The sequence below is a fragment of the Echiichthys vipera genome (genome assembly GCF_963691815.1).
Source record: "Echiichthys vipera genome assembly, chromosome: 7".
Classification (NCBI taxonomy): domain Eukaryota; kingdom Metazoa; phylum Chordata; class Actinopteri; order Perciformes; family Trachinidae; genus Echiichthys; species Echiichthys vipera.
Genome location: NC_139832.1, coordinates 29,630,179 through 29,645,393, shown reverse-complemented (window position 1 = coordinate 29,645,393; position 15,215 = coordinate 29,630,179). Strand labels below are relative to the sequence as shown.

The 15,215-nt window shown below is 39.9% G+C and overlaps 1 protein-coding gene across 1 annotated transcript; it reads left to right on the top strand.

The window, feature by feature from the left end:
• Positions 1–1,286: 1,286 nt before the first annotated feature.
• Positions 1,287–14,478, top strand: LOC310949708 (myosin heavy chain, fast skeletal muscle-like). The gene is made up of 41 exons (XM_083917221.1): positions 1,287–1,350; positions 1,484–1,518; positions 1,819–2,040; positions 2,116–2,259; positions 2,355–2,511; positions 2,600–2,627; positions 3,586–3,685; positions 3,781–3,873; positions 3,960–4,023; positions 4,739–4,837; positions 4,923–5,026; positions 5,147–5,285; positions 5,401–5,519; positions 6,834–6,983; positions 7,078–7,248; positions 7,327–7,627; positions 7,739–7,803; positions 7,904–7,991; positions 8,125–8,242; positions 8,331–8,454; positions 8,644–8,780; positions 8,865–9,120; positions 9,207–9,449; positions 9,533–9,709; positions 9,789–9,934; positions 10,029–10,119; positions 10,225–10,614; positions 10,719–10,845; positions 10,940–11,058; positions 11,144–11,340; positions 11,611–11,794; positions 11,892–12,057; positions 12,159–12,283; positions 12,386–12,694; positions 12,776–12,979; positions 13,069–13,194; positions 13,412–13,582; positions 13,668–13,772; positions 13,874–13,969; positions 14,087–14,218; positions 14,378–14,478. Exons 3-41 carry the CDS (start codon positions 1,834–1,836, stop codon positions 14,396–14,398), a joined length of 5,793 nt encoding a protein of 1,930 aa, XP_083773347.1. The 5' UTR covers positions 1,287–1,350; positions 1,484–1,518; positions 1,819–1,833; the 3' UTR covers positions 14,399–14,478.
• Positions 14,479–15,215: the final 737 nt, after the last annotated feature.

Below are 15,215 nucleotides of genomic sequence, written 5' to 3'. Positions count from 1 at the left end.
CAATGGGTCCCTCTCTAACGACTCCGTCTGTGCTTGGGCCTTTATATAAAACTTTTCAATTTCAAAAGGGCCTTTGCTGGCCCAACTTTCAGTCGGTGCCTGTGCCCTAATTAGTTAAAGCCAATTAAAGTGTGCTTTAGTTATTGAAAATGTCATTTCAGTCGAATTTAGTTTGTCATATAAAGGCTCATTTATGCTCTACATTAGATACGTTTAAGGATACGGATGGAGCCTTCTACGTACATTTCGTCTGTATTTAGCATCCGTAATCCGTCCGTAGCATATTTCCTGTTGCCAGTAGGGGGCACTATGATAATGACTGCATATTGAAATGTAGATGGTTCAGGCTTTGACTCTCATAAAACAGGAGAAGTCTGGAAAAGATCTGGTGACGTGTAGTGGAGTTATGGCAGGTTATTATGTCATGGCGTGGCATTGAAATTTGCTGTGCCACCAAAGCCACGCCCCCCAGTCAAAAGTTAAAATTCTCAGAGTAAAGCATCATAAACTCTTTAAGGCTCTTTTGACAAAGTTTGAGGTGGATCAGATTAACCACCTCGGAGAAGAAGATTAAAGTATGGCGACAGTAACTTCCTGTAGCAGGTAAGGGGCGCTGTGACTATAACTCAATATTGTCACACAGATGTCGTCCGGCCGGGTATGTGATCATACAGAACTTATTCGATTTTTCGTACAACCGGTTAAGTTATATATGGCTACTGGTTTTCATAAATTTACATTAATCTTGGAGTTCGGGACGTAATGTAGGGGTATGACGACTGAATAAATCTGAAATCTTTATTGGAATGGATGGATACAACATAAGCTATACTTCATACTTGTGTGAGTGGAGAACTAATAAGCATGCCCCCAAATGTGAAGGTCAAGACAGGCAGTTAAGAGGAGAGCCAAGACATTACAGAGTGACTTCATTATCAAGAATGTCTGAGACCACTTTTGGATCCCTCAGGAGGAGGTGGAGAAACTGAAAGATTGATGATCCCAATAAGATACTGTAAATCAAAAATGATTTACAATTTATGAAAATAATTGCATTTACAGGAATAATTATTATTATTTATTTAATCAATTAAAAAAATAAAAATATTTTGGAAAATATAACACTGGTGTATTTTTAACCTTCTGTAAAATGAAGAGGGCATCTGAGAGCCTATCAAAAATAAGAGTGTATAGTTACACATTTTTTTTTATGTCTGTCTATATGCCTTACCACATTTGGTGTGTGCATTTACCATAATTAACTTGAGCTGTGTCATCAAAACCAAAGTCAATATAAAGTCCACTTGTGGACACTGTGTGACACTGAAGTCCTGTGAGTTACTGCTTGTGGTAAAACTATCTTCTCTTATGCTTCAGACCTTTTGAACATGTTCTGTATTTAAGACAGAATTTATGTTAGAAAAACTTGTTGAGTTAATCTTGTTTTTATAGCTACTCTAACATCGAAATCTCTTTTGAACAGGATTGGTGAATACTTTTGACAGAGGGGAGGTAAAGGTAAGTAAAACATTTAAAAGCTTGACTTTTCTTTATAAGCGTTTAATATATAAAACATTCATTCATTGAATGTCTAAAGGTGTTATCTACACATTTTGAAAAAAAAAACAATATGTCGGTATCTGTTCTCAGTAACAACCAAGTCTGAAAAGGAGTTTGAGTAAAGTCAAAGCCTACCTGTAACCATACACAGGCATGGTTTTAGTGGCGATATGTTTACTTTTCCTCAGAATTTGATTTTCATTACATGGACTTCAAACATAAGTCTAAGAAAGTGGCTTCTTTGTAATTATCTAACAGACATCAGCTGCCACCATGAGCACAGACGCGGAGATGGCCACTTATGGCAAAGCTGCCATTTATCTCCGTAAGCCAGAGAAGGAGAGAATTGCGGCACAAACGGCACCATTTGATGCCAAGAGTGCCTGCTACGTGGCCGATGCCAAGGAGCTGTACTTGAAGGGAACAATCCTCAAGAAAGATGGTGACAAAGTCACTGTCAAAGTCCTGGACACTCAGGAGGTTGGTGTCTTTATTATAGAAACAGCTGGGAATTCAATATGATCAGTTCTCATTGTGAGATATGTCCAATTCCAGGAAAGGACAGTTAAAGAAGCTGATGTCACACCAATGAACCCTCCTAAGTATGACAAGATTGAGGACATGGCCATGATGACCCATCTCAATGAGGCCGCTGTGCTGTATAACCTCAAAGAGCGTTATGCAGCATGGATGATCTACGTAAGACAATCTACCAAATGTGAAAATATAACTAATGAAATTGCTATATTTGTAAGAAACAGAACGTTAATTTTTGAATCAATGATCACTTTCAGACCTACTCTGGGTTGTTCTGTGCCACTGTGAATCCCTACAAGTGGCTCCCAGTGTACGATTCTGAATGTGTAACTGCCTATAGAGGCAAGAAGCGTATGGAGGCTCCACCCCATATATTCTCCGTCTCTGACAATGCATATCAGTTCATGCTCACTGGTAAGTCATTATCATAGCTATGTAGAACTTATCACTCCATGAGGTTTATCTTGCACTAAATCATAATTATTATTTTTTTATTTAACAGATAGAGAGAACCAGTCTGTCTTGATCACGTAAGTTGCCCGATTTACATTTGTTGACTTGGTTTAAAGGTTCTGTTTGTAACTTTTAAGATGCATCAATCGTTTTTTGGGGAAAGGGTTGTAACATGACTTAAAAAAATGAGACCTTTACCGACTTTCGCAGTTACCTATTACAGCCTGAGGACTGACTCATATATAATGGACTCAGGATGAATTTTTCAGGATATTTCAAAGGATGTGGTATTTTGCTTGCTCCTGAGTTCCGTTCCTCTCTTCAACTCCTCTACGGCCAATAGTGTGCAACATTAGCTCATGTTAGCTGAGAAATGGATGCGGCTAGCATCAACAAACAAACTGGCAAAAATGGAAGTCCACACATGCTGTACCTCCGCTCAACATCTTGCAATGGTGGCCCTGAGACAGACCATAGCAGCAGCTAGTTTGCTGTTCCAGCGGGATATCATACTTAATGTCCAGGTTCAGACCCCCAGTACAGGGGTTCAGGCTGGCTCAGGATCCGTGGGCTAATGGCCTATAAGAGGGTGTATCAGAGGCACAGCATGAGCAGACTGTGTTGTAGTGGTACAACCAAAAATTCTTTACCCCCAATGCTGATAAAAACCCCAGAGGAAACACTGACATATGCAGACAAATTGCCAGCTGCTGTAGCAAAGTACTGCATTGAGTGGCAAATGTCAGCTAATTTATCCCCCCGGACTGATCTGGCTTGCCTTTTGAAAATGACTCTAAAGCTAACATTACGATGCAATCAAAGCCAGATCCATGCAGCATAGCTGATTTACAGTTAGCTAGCTAGCTAATGTAAGTATCTTGCACATATGGCATGCGAACATGTGAGCAATAGTGTGCTGCCTGTAGTTCAGTAACAGCCATGGGTGTCATTAATAACAAGTGAACATTACACAGAGAACCCCTAAAATAGTCAAACCTTTCGATCATATTCTCATAATACTGTAACTATACCTAGTGGAGAATCTGGTGCTGGAAAGACTGTGAACACCAAGCGTGTCATCCAGTACTTCGCAACAATCTCAGTTGGTGGAGACAAGAAAAGGGACACATCAAAGGTATGGTTCTGCGTAATGCTTACAATTTAAATTCCATAAATAATAGAATATTTTTTCAGTCATGTTTAAACAACAATTCTAATCTTCGATTATAGGGGTCACTGGAGGATCAGATTATTGCAGCCAATCCCCTGCTGGAGGCCTATGGTAATGCTAAAACTGTGAGGAATGACAACTCCTCTCGTTTTGTAAGTATGGAAATATTTCTACACAAGAGAGGTCCTGCAGATTGCCAATCTGGAAGGACGCTAAACAATCCCTTTGTTCCCAAAAGGGTAAATTCATCAGAATCCATTTTGGCACAACTGGCAAACTGGCTAGTGCTGATATTGAGACATGTAAGTAATATTACTCATTGTATATACAAACAACTGGAACTGAGAATTAACTAGGCTGTGACCTATGAACAATACCAAAGACTACCAAATTAAAAAGGTAGTTTGACAAAAACAAATTATCATTAAATTTCAAAAAGAAATTATTGCATTACTTTTTTTTCAAGAAAAAATATAATCGTGTTATTTGGAAATGGAGTACTCAAGTAGACATACAGGTAGGTTGCATAGACATTGAGAGAGTTAATGAAAATAATGGTGTAATAACATGGTGTAATGATCTGGTTCATTTTCAAACAGCATAAATAATGTATGACGCAATAAACAACCTACCTCCTGGCACTATTAAAAAATTTTTTTCTTTTATTAAATATGGGGGATGAATTTTTAGGCTGGGGTTCATTTTAAAACATCGTTGCAACCAAACAAAATGAAAACATTTTTTTTGTTTCTATATGTGGAGTGAAAATGTAAAACAGATTGAATGTATAGCTAAGGCAATGTCCAAGAATGACCCAGTTTAAAAAGAAAAACAGTTTTTTTTTTTACAAAGTATGGGACGAAGAAGGAGTATTTGACCAGGTGTTCTCACCAAATTCCTTTATGATATGTTAAGTTAATATTGTGTTTTTGTTCCTTTAGCTTTTATTGTATTACTTTTTATTTATTATTTTACACGTTCAAAATAAAGCATTCATTCATTCATTCATATTTGTAGATCTGCTGGAGAAGTCCAGAGTGACATTCCAGCTTCCTGATGAAAGAGGCTACCACATCTTCTACCAGATGATGACGGCCCACAAACCTGAGCTCCTGGGTAAGCAGACTGAGATGTTGCACAACACTTACAGTTTTCATATGAAGCACATGTGTTGATGTTTTCACCTGTTTTTGATCTCCAGATTTGTGTCTCATCACAACCAACCCCTACGACTTCCCCATGTGCAGCATGGGTCAGATCACTGTGGCCAGCATTGATGACAAAGTTGAGCTGGAAGCCACTGATGTAAGTGAACTTAACTTATATTGAAATATATTTTGTGCATGCAATTTAACATTAAACTGCTCTTTTAAGTGCATTTTCCAAAGTGATTATGTTATGTGTGGACATCTTTTTTGAACTCAGAATGCTATTGACATCCTGGGCTTCACTAATGAAGAGAAGATGAGCATCTACAAGATGACTGGTGCTGTGCTTCACCATGGTAACATGAAATTCAAGCAGAAGCAGCGTGAGGAGCAGGCCGAGCCTGATGGCACAGAGGGTAAGTATATAATGTCAACTCAAACCAAATAACTAGCAGCAGCGACGGCAATAACATTCTTTATCAGACTGGTTTCTGATCATAACTTAATGGTAAAGCACTGATCTATTTTCAGATGCTGACAAGGTTGCTTACTTGCTGGGTCTGAACTCTGCTGACATGCTAAAGGCTCTGTGCTATCCCAGAGTGAAGGTCGGAAATGAGTATGTCACCAAGGGACAGACTGTACCTCAGGTAAACAAGAATTATCAATGTCCAATATACTACTATTTAACAGATTGGTCATATTACTGCTGCTGAAAAAATGTAGTACAGAGTTTATTAGACACAAAAAAGGAATGCAATGGCAGCAGTAGCAGCGCTAGGATTTAAATTTTAAATGGGCCAACGTTACTTCGGCTGGGCCTGTTCTAATTATAACACAAAACAGAAATGCCTGCATATCATAGAAGGCTAATGTGCGATGGATGCATAGGTCCTATTGTTAAATTGAATTGTAAAATGCAGTCTGGAGTAAAATGTCTCCAGATCTTTATAATATAAGGTCATCTCAACAAAAGCGGATATGCTTTTATGACAATATCAAGTCAGGTAGTTTTTTTTTGTTTTTTTTTTAAAGCTCTACTCAACTTTATCTTTTTCTAAATATGACTATTAGATAATAACTATTAGACAATAACTGCAGCCTGGTAAAATCCATGAAATCCAAACAAATCCTTGCATATCTAGTTACCTGGGGTGAAATATTAGTTTGCAATGCACAATCAACAAAAATGCCACATGTTTTATACAGCCTGTACTCCATAAATGGATACTTCTAATACTGATGTGCTGCAAAGCTCTGTTTCTTTAGTCCGAACACTGTCTGTGGTCTGGGCCATAGGTTAGCTTATGCTGTTTGTCTGTCCCACGACTCCCACCAATATATCCCGCGGCAACTTCCCCTCGAGAGCAGGAGCTTGGTAGGATCTGTTAGCTTCACTCGGAGACAGCACTTGTTGCTGCTGTGGTTGTGATGACGATGACAAATATTCTGATTCCCACAACGGCAACTCTGTTTTAACTCTTTTAAAAACATGTGCAATGGATTATTGAGACGTAATGGGACACAGTGAGTGAGTGAATTTCATTTACACTGCAACCGGTGATGTACCGTAACACTGGTCACAAACCTCCGTTTCCAACGTAAAATATCCAGATGTCGCACTACTTTTATTACTTTTATTTTCTAAAAGGGAAACATATTTTTGGTCTAAATTTTGTATTAAAATATTAATTATAATAATAAGAAATAATAATTCACAAAAATATTTTCTCCCAGTCATTTTTTATGGATGGGACTGTAGATGTGGGTGGGCCAGTGTCGTATTGGGTGAGCCTAGGCCCAACCCTAACGCCGCGACTGAATGGCAGTGTTCACTTCATTACCACTTTTGATTGGTTATGCAAGGACTGGAATTCTTTATTTTAGATTTTTTGTCATTTATCTCATTAGGAAAAGTTCAAAATACCAGAAATCCATTAATGAAATCACTTGGTTTTATTCAGGTGAACAACTCAGTGACTGCCCTGGCAAAGTCTATCTACGAGAGGATGTTCTTGTGGATGGTCGTCCGTATCAACCAGATGTTGGACACCAAACAGGCGAGGCAGTACTACATTGGTGTCCTGGATATCGCTGGCTTTGAAATCTTTGATGTAAGGTTAATTTCCAATAGTTCAGCAGATGATACTTTTCATGAAGAAAACATTATTTTGTCTGCAAAAGATTAAGTCGCTTGTCCCCTCACAGTTCAACACCTTGGAGCAGCTGTGCATCAACTTCACCAATGAGAAACTGCAACAGTTTTTCAACCACCACATGTTTGTCCTAGAGCAAGAAGAGTACAAAAAGGAGGGTATTATCTGGGAATTCATTGACTTTGGCATGGACTTGGCTGCCTGCATTGAGCTGATTGAAAAGGTAATAACAAGGAGATTATGTGTAATTAGTCTTAGTTGACTTTGTGCATCACTCAATGACATACTTCTTTTTCTCAAGCCCATGGGCATCTTCTCCATCCTTGAAGAGGAGTGCATGTTCCCAAAGGCCTCAGACACAACCTTCAAGAACAAGCTATATGACCAGCATCTTGGCAAAACCAAAGCATTTGAGAAGCCAAAGCCCGCTAAGGGCAAAGCTGAGGCCCACTTCTCCCTGGTGCACTATGCTGGTACTGTGGACTACAATATCGGTGGCTGGCTGGACAAGAACAAGGATCCACTGAATGACTCTGTTGTTCAGCTGTACATGAAATCCTCAGTGAAACTGCTGGTGTTTCTGTATCCTCCTGTTGTTGAGGGTAAGACATTTACTATATTAAGCCTAAATACAGTTTTAGCAAACTAGCATGTGGTGATGGATATTCTATGGGTCATTCTTATAAAACATGTCTTCTTAAAATTGTCAACAGAGGTTGGAAAGAAGGGAGGCAAGAAGAAGGGTGGTTCTATGCAGACTGTGTCTTCACAGTTTAGGGTAAGGTTTCACTTTGCAAATGTTTTTAATATATCCCTGTTTATACTCAAACTCACAATTGTGTTTTGTCATGATAAAAATTACCATTTTGTATCTACAGGAGAACTTGGGGAAGCTGATGACTAACTTGAGGAGCACCCACCCTCACTTTGTGCGCTGCCTGATTCCCAATGAGTCAAAGACTCCAGGTGCATAGTGAACACTATCATCATATTCTTTAAGAAGTTATTTTAATATGCTTGTATGGTTAACTTAATTTTGTGCTACCCCAACAAAGAGAGTAATTATTCAAAGAAATCATTAAGAATTGTCTTTCTATAGGTCTGATGGAGAACTTCCTGGTCATCCACCAGCTCAGGTGTAACGGTGTGCTGGAGGGTATCAGAATCTGCAGGAAAGGTTTCCCCAGCAGAATCCTCTATGCTGACTTCAAGCAGAGGTATTAATTGATATTTTAATAGAATTTTGATGCAGATTATTAAAAGAAAATACTTACTGACATTTCACATTAACTCTGTCATAAAAAGGTACAAGGTGCTGAATGCCAGTGTCATACCTGATGGACAGTTCATTGACAACAAGAAGGCTTCAGAGAAGCTGCTTGGGTCAATTGATGTTAATCATGATGAGTACAAATTTGGACACACCAAGGTAAGCACCATGCCTACATCATTTTACTGAAGAATAATTACCAAGGGGGTTAAGTGGTTTATTCCAGTGTGTTTCAAACATGTGGGGTGAACGGAAACCTTTCTTGTTGATGTTGTTGTGCAGGGTGTGAATCATTCACTGAATTAATCTGAATCAGGCCTAAATCATTTTTATTATTCATTTGTTCAGGTGTTCTTTAAAGCCGGTCTGATAGGTGTTCTTGAAGAAATGAGAGATGAAAAACTAGCAGCTCTGGTCACCATGACTCAAGCTTTGTGCCGTGGTTACGTCATGAGAAAGGAGTTTGTCAAGATGATGGAGAGGAGGCATGTTTAAAACAGCTCATTCTCAATGATGCTATATAAAATGACAAAAACATTTTTTTCACAACAGCTACTTCTTGTGCACAGGGAAGCCATATATACAATCCAGTACAATATTCGCTCATTCATGAATGTGAAACATTGGCCATGGATGAAGGTGTACTACAAGATCAAGCCTCTACTGAAGAGTGCTGAAACTGAGAAGGAGCTGGCAAATATGAAGGAGAACTATGATAAGATGAAGACTGACTTGGCTACTGCCCTTGCCAAAAAGAAGGAACTAGAGGAGAAGATGGTGTCCCTTCTGCAGGAGAAGAATGATCTGCAGCTGCAAGTAGCATCTGTAAGTACACACCAACAGACAGTTGTTATTGTTTCATATTTTTCAATGTTAATGAACTAACATCCATTTTTAATAAAATCAACTAGGAAACAGAGAATCTGTCAGATGCTGAAGAGAGGTGTGAGGGACTTATCAAAAGTAAGATTCAGATGGAGGCCAAACTCAAAGAGACAACTGAGAGACTGGAGGATGAAGAGGAAATCAATGCTGAGCTCACTGCCAAGAAGAGAAAGCTGGAGGATGAATGTTCTGAGCTCAAGAAGGATATTGATGATCTGGAGCTTACCTTGGCCAAAGTGGAGAAAGAGAAGCATGCCACTGAGAACAAGGTTTGTAAATAATTATCTTTCCAGCTGATCAAGTAAGATTGTAATGACTTTTGTTTAATGATAAAATCTTTCTTGGACACTAGGTGAAGAACCTGACTGAGGAGATGGCCTCTCAGGATGAGAGCATTGCTAAGCTGACCAAGGAAAAGAAAGCCCTTCAGGAGGCTCATCAGCAGACTCTTGATGACCTGCAGGCTGAGGAAGACAAAGTCAACACTCTGACCAAGGCCAAGACCAAGCTGGAGCAGCAAGTGGATGATGTAAGATTACAAAGACACTTGGGTTGACAAAGCAAGATTCTTCTTCAATGTGATCATTAAAACTCATGTTAATGTTCAGCTTGAGGGTTCTCTGGAGCAAGAGAAGAAGCTGCGCATGGACCTTGAGAGAGCCAAGAGGAAGCTTGAGGGTGATCTGAAACTGGCCCAGGAATCCATCATGGATCTTGAGAATGACAAGCAGCAGTCTGATGAGAAAATTAAAAAGTAACAGTTTTTGAATTTCTACAACAACCATTCATCTACTTCAAGGAAAAGAAAATGTGTCAACTGCATGAACTCTTTTCTATCATTTTCACAGGAAGGACTTTGAAATCAGTCAGCTCCTTAGCAAGATTGAAGATGAGCAGTCACTGGGTGCTCAGCTGCAGAAGAAGATCAAGGAGCTTCAGGTGACATGTTACATTTAATATTTTATATTAAACATTGGCGTATAATCTATTTTTGTGAATTAGAATTGAAAGTTTACTGAAAGACATTACACCTACATGAAACAGGCTCGTATTGAGGAACTGGAGGAGGAGATTGAGGCTGAGCGTGCTGCTCGTGCCAAGGTTGAGAAGCAGAGAGCTGACCTCTCCAGGGAACTTGAGGAGATCAGTGAGAGGCTGGAGGAGGCTGGTGGTGCCACTGCTACTCAGATTGAGATGAACAAGAAGCGTGAAGCTGAGTTCCAGAAGCTCCGTCGTGACCTTGAGGAGTCCACTCTGCAGCATGAATCCACTGCTGCTGCTCTTCGCAAGAAGCAGGCTGACAGCGTTGCTGAACTGGGAGAACAGATCGACAACCTCCAGCGTGTCAAGCAGAAGCTTGAGAAGGAAAAGAGTGAATACAAGATGGAGATTGATGACCTCTCGAGCAACATGGAGGCTGTAGCTAAAGCAAAGGTACACAATATGCTATTTTAATTCTAAAATTAATATAGTAGATAAGGTAATACATATTATGAATAATATGTGATCACTGATTTAATCTCACCTTTCCTCATTAGGGAAATCTTGAAAAGATGTGCCGTACTCTTGAGGACCAACTTAGCGAACTGAAGACCAAGAATGATGAAAATGTTCGTCAAATCAATGACACAAGTGCACAGAAAGCACGTCTCCTGACAGAAAATGGTATCTACAGGTTATCAGTGAATGATCTGTTGTGTATGTTATTGAGAGACGTAACACAAACTAATACAGTTTATCATGAAATCTTTAACACAAGGTGAGTTCAGCCGTCAAATTGAAGAGAAAGAAGCTCTTGTCTCCCAGCTGACCAGAGGAAAACAAGCCTTCACACAGCAGATTGAGGAGCTGAAAAGACACATTGAGGAGGAAGTTAAGGTAAGAAACTGTTAAGTAAGTGTGTACTGGTGTATTAGGTTGGGGTTTTGGAAATTATTTTATGCAATCATATTACTTTCACCAGGCCAAGAACGCTCTTGCCCATGGACTGCAATCAGCCCGTCATGACTGTGATCTGCTGAGGGAGCAGTTTGAGGAGGAGCAGGAGGCCAAGGCTGAGCTGCAGCGTGGAATGTCCAAGGCCAACAGTGAGGTGGCTCAGTGGAGATCTAAGTATGAAACTGATGCTATCCAGCGCACTGAGGAGCTGGAGGAAGCCAAGTGAGTAATATTCAAACATCTAAACGCCCCCTTCAGACGTGTAGCATGTCAGCATAACTCAACTGACAACTGCATATCTTGGATCAATACAGTTTTTGTATTTGAAGAATCTAAAAGAAAGAATATATAAAAATACAATATTAAAAGTTATATATATATATATATATATATATATATACACAGGTATATAAAATGGTAATTATAAGTAATATAAAAGTGCTTGTAACTTCATAGTTTTCACTGAAAGAGTAATCTTACCTCTTCAAACAGGAAAAAGTTGGCCCAGCGCCTTCAGGACGCTGAGGAGCAGATTGAGGCAGTGAATTCCAAGTGTGCTTCTCTTGAGAAAACCAAACAGAGGCTCCAGAGTGAGGTGGAGGACCTCATGATTGATGTGGAGAGGGCCAATGCACTGGCTGCCAACCTGGACAAGAAGCAGAGGAACTTTGACAAGGTAGCATTGTTTACTTTGTGTGCCCAAGCCATACAATCAATGAAATACATTTATTTATTTGCCAACATAACCAACTGAAATGTATTTTATTAATCAGGTGCTGGCAGAGTGGAAACAGAAGTACGAGGAGGGTCAGGCAGAGCTTGAGGGAGCACAGAAGGAGGCTCGTTCTCTCAGCACTGAGCTGTTCAAGATGAAGAACTCTTATGAGGAAACTCTGGATCACCTAGAGACCATGAAGCGTGAAAACAAGAACCTGCAACGTGAGTAAAAGAAACATTGTATTCAGCATGTATGTGTCATGGACTTAAGTGTTTTGACATGTTATGGCTTAACAATAAAAAACACATGTATCTCTCTGCAGAGGAGATCTCAGATCTCACTGAACAGATTGGTGAGACTGGCAAGAGCATCCATGAGCTGGAGAAGTCTAAGAAACAAGTGGAGACAGAGAAAGCTGAGATCCAGACAGCTCTTGAAGAGGCTGAGGTACATTTTTTCTGAGAAGGTCTTATGAATCTAAGTCATATACAAATATACAATAAAAGCTTTGAAAGCAGAGCCTAATAGATAATTTGTTGATATTTTAAGGGAACTCTGGAACATGAAGAGTCCAAGATCCTGCGTGTCCAGCTGGAGCTCAACCAGATTAAGGGTGAGGTGGACAGAAAGCTGGCAGAGAAAGATGAGGAGATGGAGCAGATCAAGAGGAACAGCCAGAGGGTGATTGACTCCATGCAGAGCACTCTGGATTCTGAGGTCAGGAGCAGGAACGATGCCCTGAGAATTAAGAAGAAGATGGAGGGAGACCTGAATGAGATGGAGATTCAGCTGAGCCATGCCAATCGCCAGGCTGCTGAGTCACAGAAGCAGCTGAGGAATGTCCAGGCACAACTGAAGGTAAGACAGAGAGTTTTTACTGTGGTCAGTGCAGCTGCATTTTGGCATCCATGTGAATATTTTCCTGATATTTTTCACTAGGATGCACAACTGCACCTTGATGATGCTGTCAGAGCTCAGGATGACTTTAAGGAACAAGCTGCTATGGTGGATCGCAGAAACGGTCTCATGGTAGCTGAAATTGAGGAACTCAGAGCTGCTCTGGAACAGACAGAGAGAAGCCGCAAAGTTGCTGAGCAGGAGCTGGTGGACGCCAGTGAGCGTGTTGGACTTCTGCACTCTCAGGTGAACAATCCCAATCATTTATTCAATTATCCAATGAGATTTCAAATAATGTGAAAATCAGGCAACTGATTACTCTTTTTACCTTTTAGAACACAAGCCTTATGAACACCAAGAAGAAGCTTGAGTCTGACCTGGTCCAGGTCCAGGGTGAAGTGGATGATACTGTTCAGGAAGCAAGGAATGCAGAGGAGAAGGCCAAGAAGGCCATCACTGATGTTGGTTTGAATTTCACTTGTTCTTACTCCAATGTGTTTTAAATAAAAAAAATTTGGCAGTTTACAAGCCTGCAAAGGGCCGCAGGTCAGAGTCGAACTTGCGGCCACTGCATCAAGGACCTTCAGCCTCTTTACATGGGGCGACTTCATCTAACCACTGTGCCACGGGCTTCCCCTCAAGATAGTTTTAATTAACATTTAATGGTTTCTCTTTCAGGCTGCTATGATGGCTGAGGAGCTGAAGAAGGAGCAGGATACTAGCGCTCACCTGGAGAGGATGAAGAAGAACCTGGAGGTTGCTGTTAAGGACCTGCAGCATCGCCTGGATGAAGCTGAGAACCTGGCCATGAAGGGAGGCAAAAAGCAGCTCCAGAAACTTGAGTCTAGGGTAAGAAAGTTATGCTAAGATTTTGCAAAGCTGAAGCAAGACTTATGGAAAAGTTGAATACTTATTGTCTTAATGTTTTTTGAAGGTACGTGAGCTGGAGACAGAGGTTGAGGCTGAGCAGAGACGTGGAGCAGATGCTGTTAAGGGTGTCCGCAAATATGAGAGGAGGGTGAAGGAGCTCACCTATCAGGTACAGTCACTTTGATACTTAATATGTAAATCAACTCTACTTACGTATTACGAAAAAACACATTATGTACATTTACTATACTTTAAAATGAACTTGAACAGACTGAAGAGGACAAGAAAAATGTTGCCAGGCTGCAGGATCTGGTTGAAAAGTTGCAGCTCAAGGTGAAGGCCTACAAGAGGCAGGCTGAGGAGGCGGTAAGGACAATATATTTTTAACACTGATAATATGATATGGTAGCAGATCTTTTTCACATAAAATAGACTTTTGGTCTTTTAGGACATTCAGAAGTGTCAATCTCTTTCGATTTTCAGGAGGAGCAGTGCAACGTTCATCTGTCCAAAAGCAGGAAAGTCCAGCATGAGCTGGAGGAGGCTGAGGAGCGTGCCGACATCGCAGAGTCCCAGGTCAACAAGTTGAGAGCAAAGAGCCGCGACTCTGGAAAGGTGAAATTATAATAATTCATGTAACGCAATACATTAGTCATCGTTGAAAAAAAAATCTGTGCAGTTATAAAATAACAACCGACTGAACCATTATAGAATATGATCTGTTGTGTAGATGCATATGCAGTGTATGTATGAGTTGTGGGTTTCTTTCTACAGGGAAAAGAGGCAGCTGAGTAAAGCAGTTCTGCTGATGGGCTGTTTCTAATCATATAATATGATGTGAAATATTCCTCAATAAAATAGTTTTTTATCTTAAATTGCAATTGTGTATGTTATTTTGATCTAATGTTTTCCGCTGAGAGAGAGAGCAAATGTGAGATTTTGGATCATTTGTGACACATCAAAACACAATTCTACAATCTTTATTGGAAAGGTTGGCTACAATATTAAGTATGTTACATACATTTTTTGTATTCACAAGTAGGGGCTGTTTAATCATTTAATCAGCAACGACCAAAAATAAATACCTGATGTAACCATCTGTAACATTTAATGTCTCAGGCACAAAAAAGTTGTAAGCGCGCCCCCTATTCTGTCCTCAAAGTGTGTGTTTCTACAGAAATGACATATAGCTAACAGGCTTGAAGAGAAAGTCAGAGGCAGGAGGAAAGTTGAATGCTCTTTACTATTGTCATCATTCTCATGAAAAAAATGTTTTGTAACACTGAAAAGATACAGAAAGATGGCACCGATTATTAAATGCTATTTAAACATCACACATCCATATACATAAAATTATGTAACTGACATCTACAAAGTTAAAGCATGCAAAATATGAATGAATGAATAAAAACTTTTTACTAGCATAAAAACACTAATTTGATCTGGCATAGATTCAGCAAGAAGAGTCCAAGGCAAGTCAATTAAAATGAAAGGACTGCTTTCTGCTGATAAGAGAGTACATCATTTGTATCATCACAAATGACTAGGTCAGATCCAGAATGCTTAGGGAACCCTACTAGTCATTGATATCTGCAGAGGAACAAAGCTACTC

Bases quoted from the DNA above. Each gene is read 5' to 3' on its own strand.
- LOC310949708 (XM_083917221.1), top strand. From the start codon at position 1,834: ATGAGCACAGACGCGGAGATGGCCACTTATGGCAAAGCTGCCATTTAT. The intron at 5,286-5,400 runs GTAAGTATATAA...ATCTATTTTCAG, and splicing joins CGAGCCTGATGGCACAGAGG to ATGCTGACAAGGTTGCTTAC. The intron at 11,341-11,610 runs GTGAGTAATATT...CTCTTCAAACAG, and splicing joins GAGGAGCTGGAGGAAGCCAA to GAAAAAGTTGGCCCAGCGCC.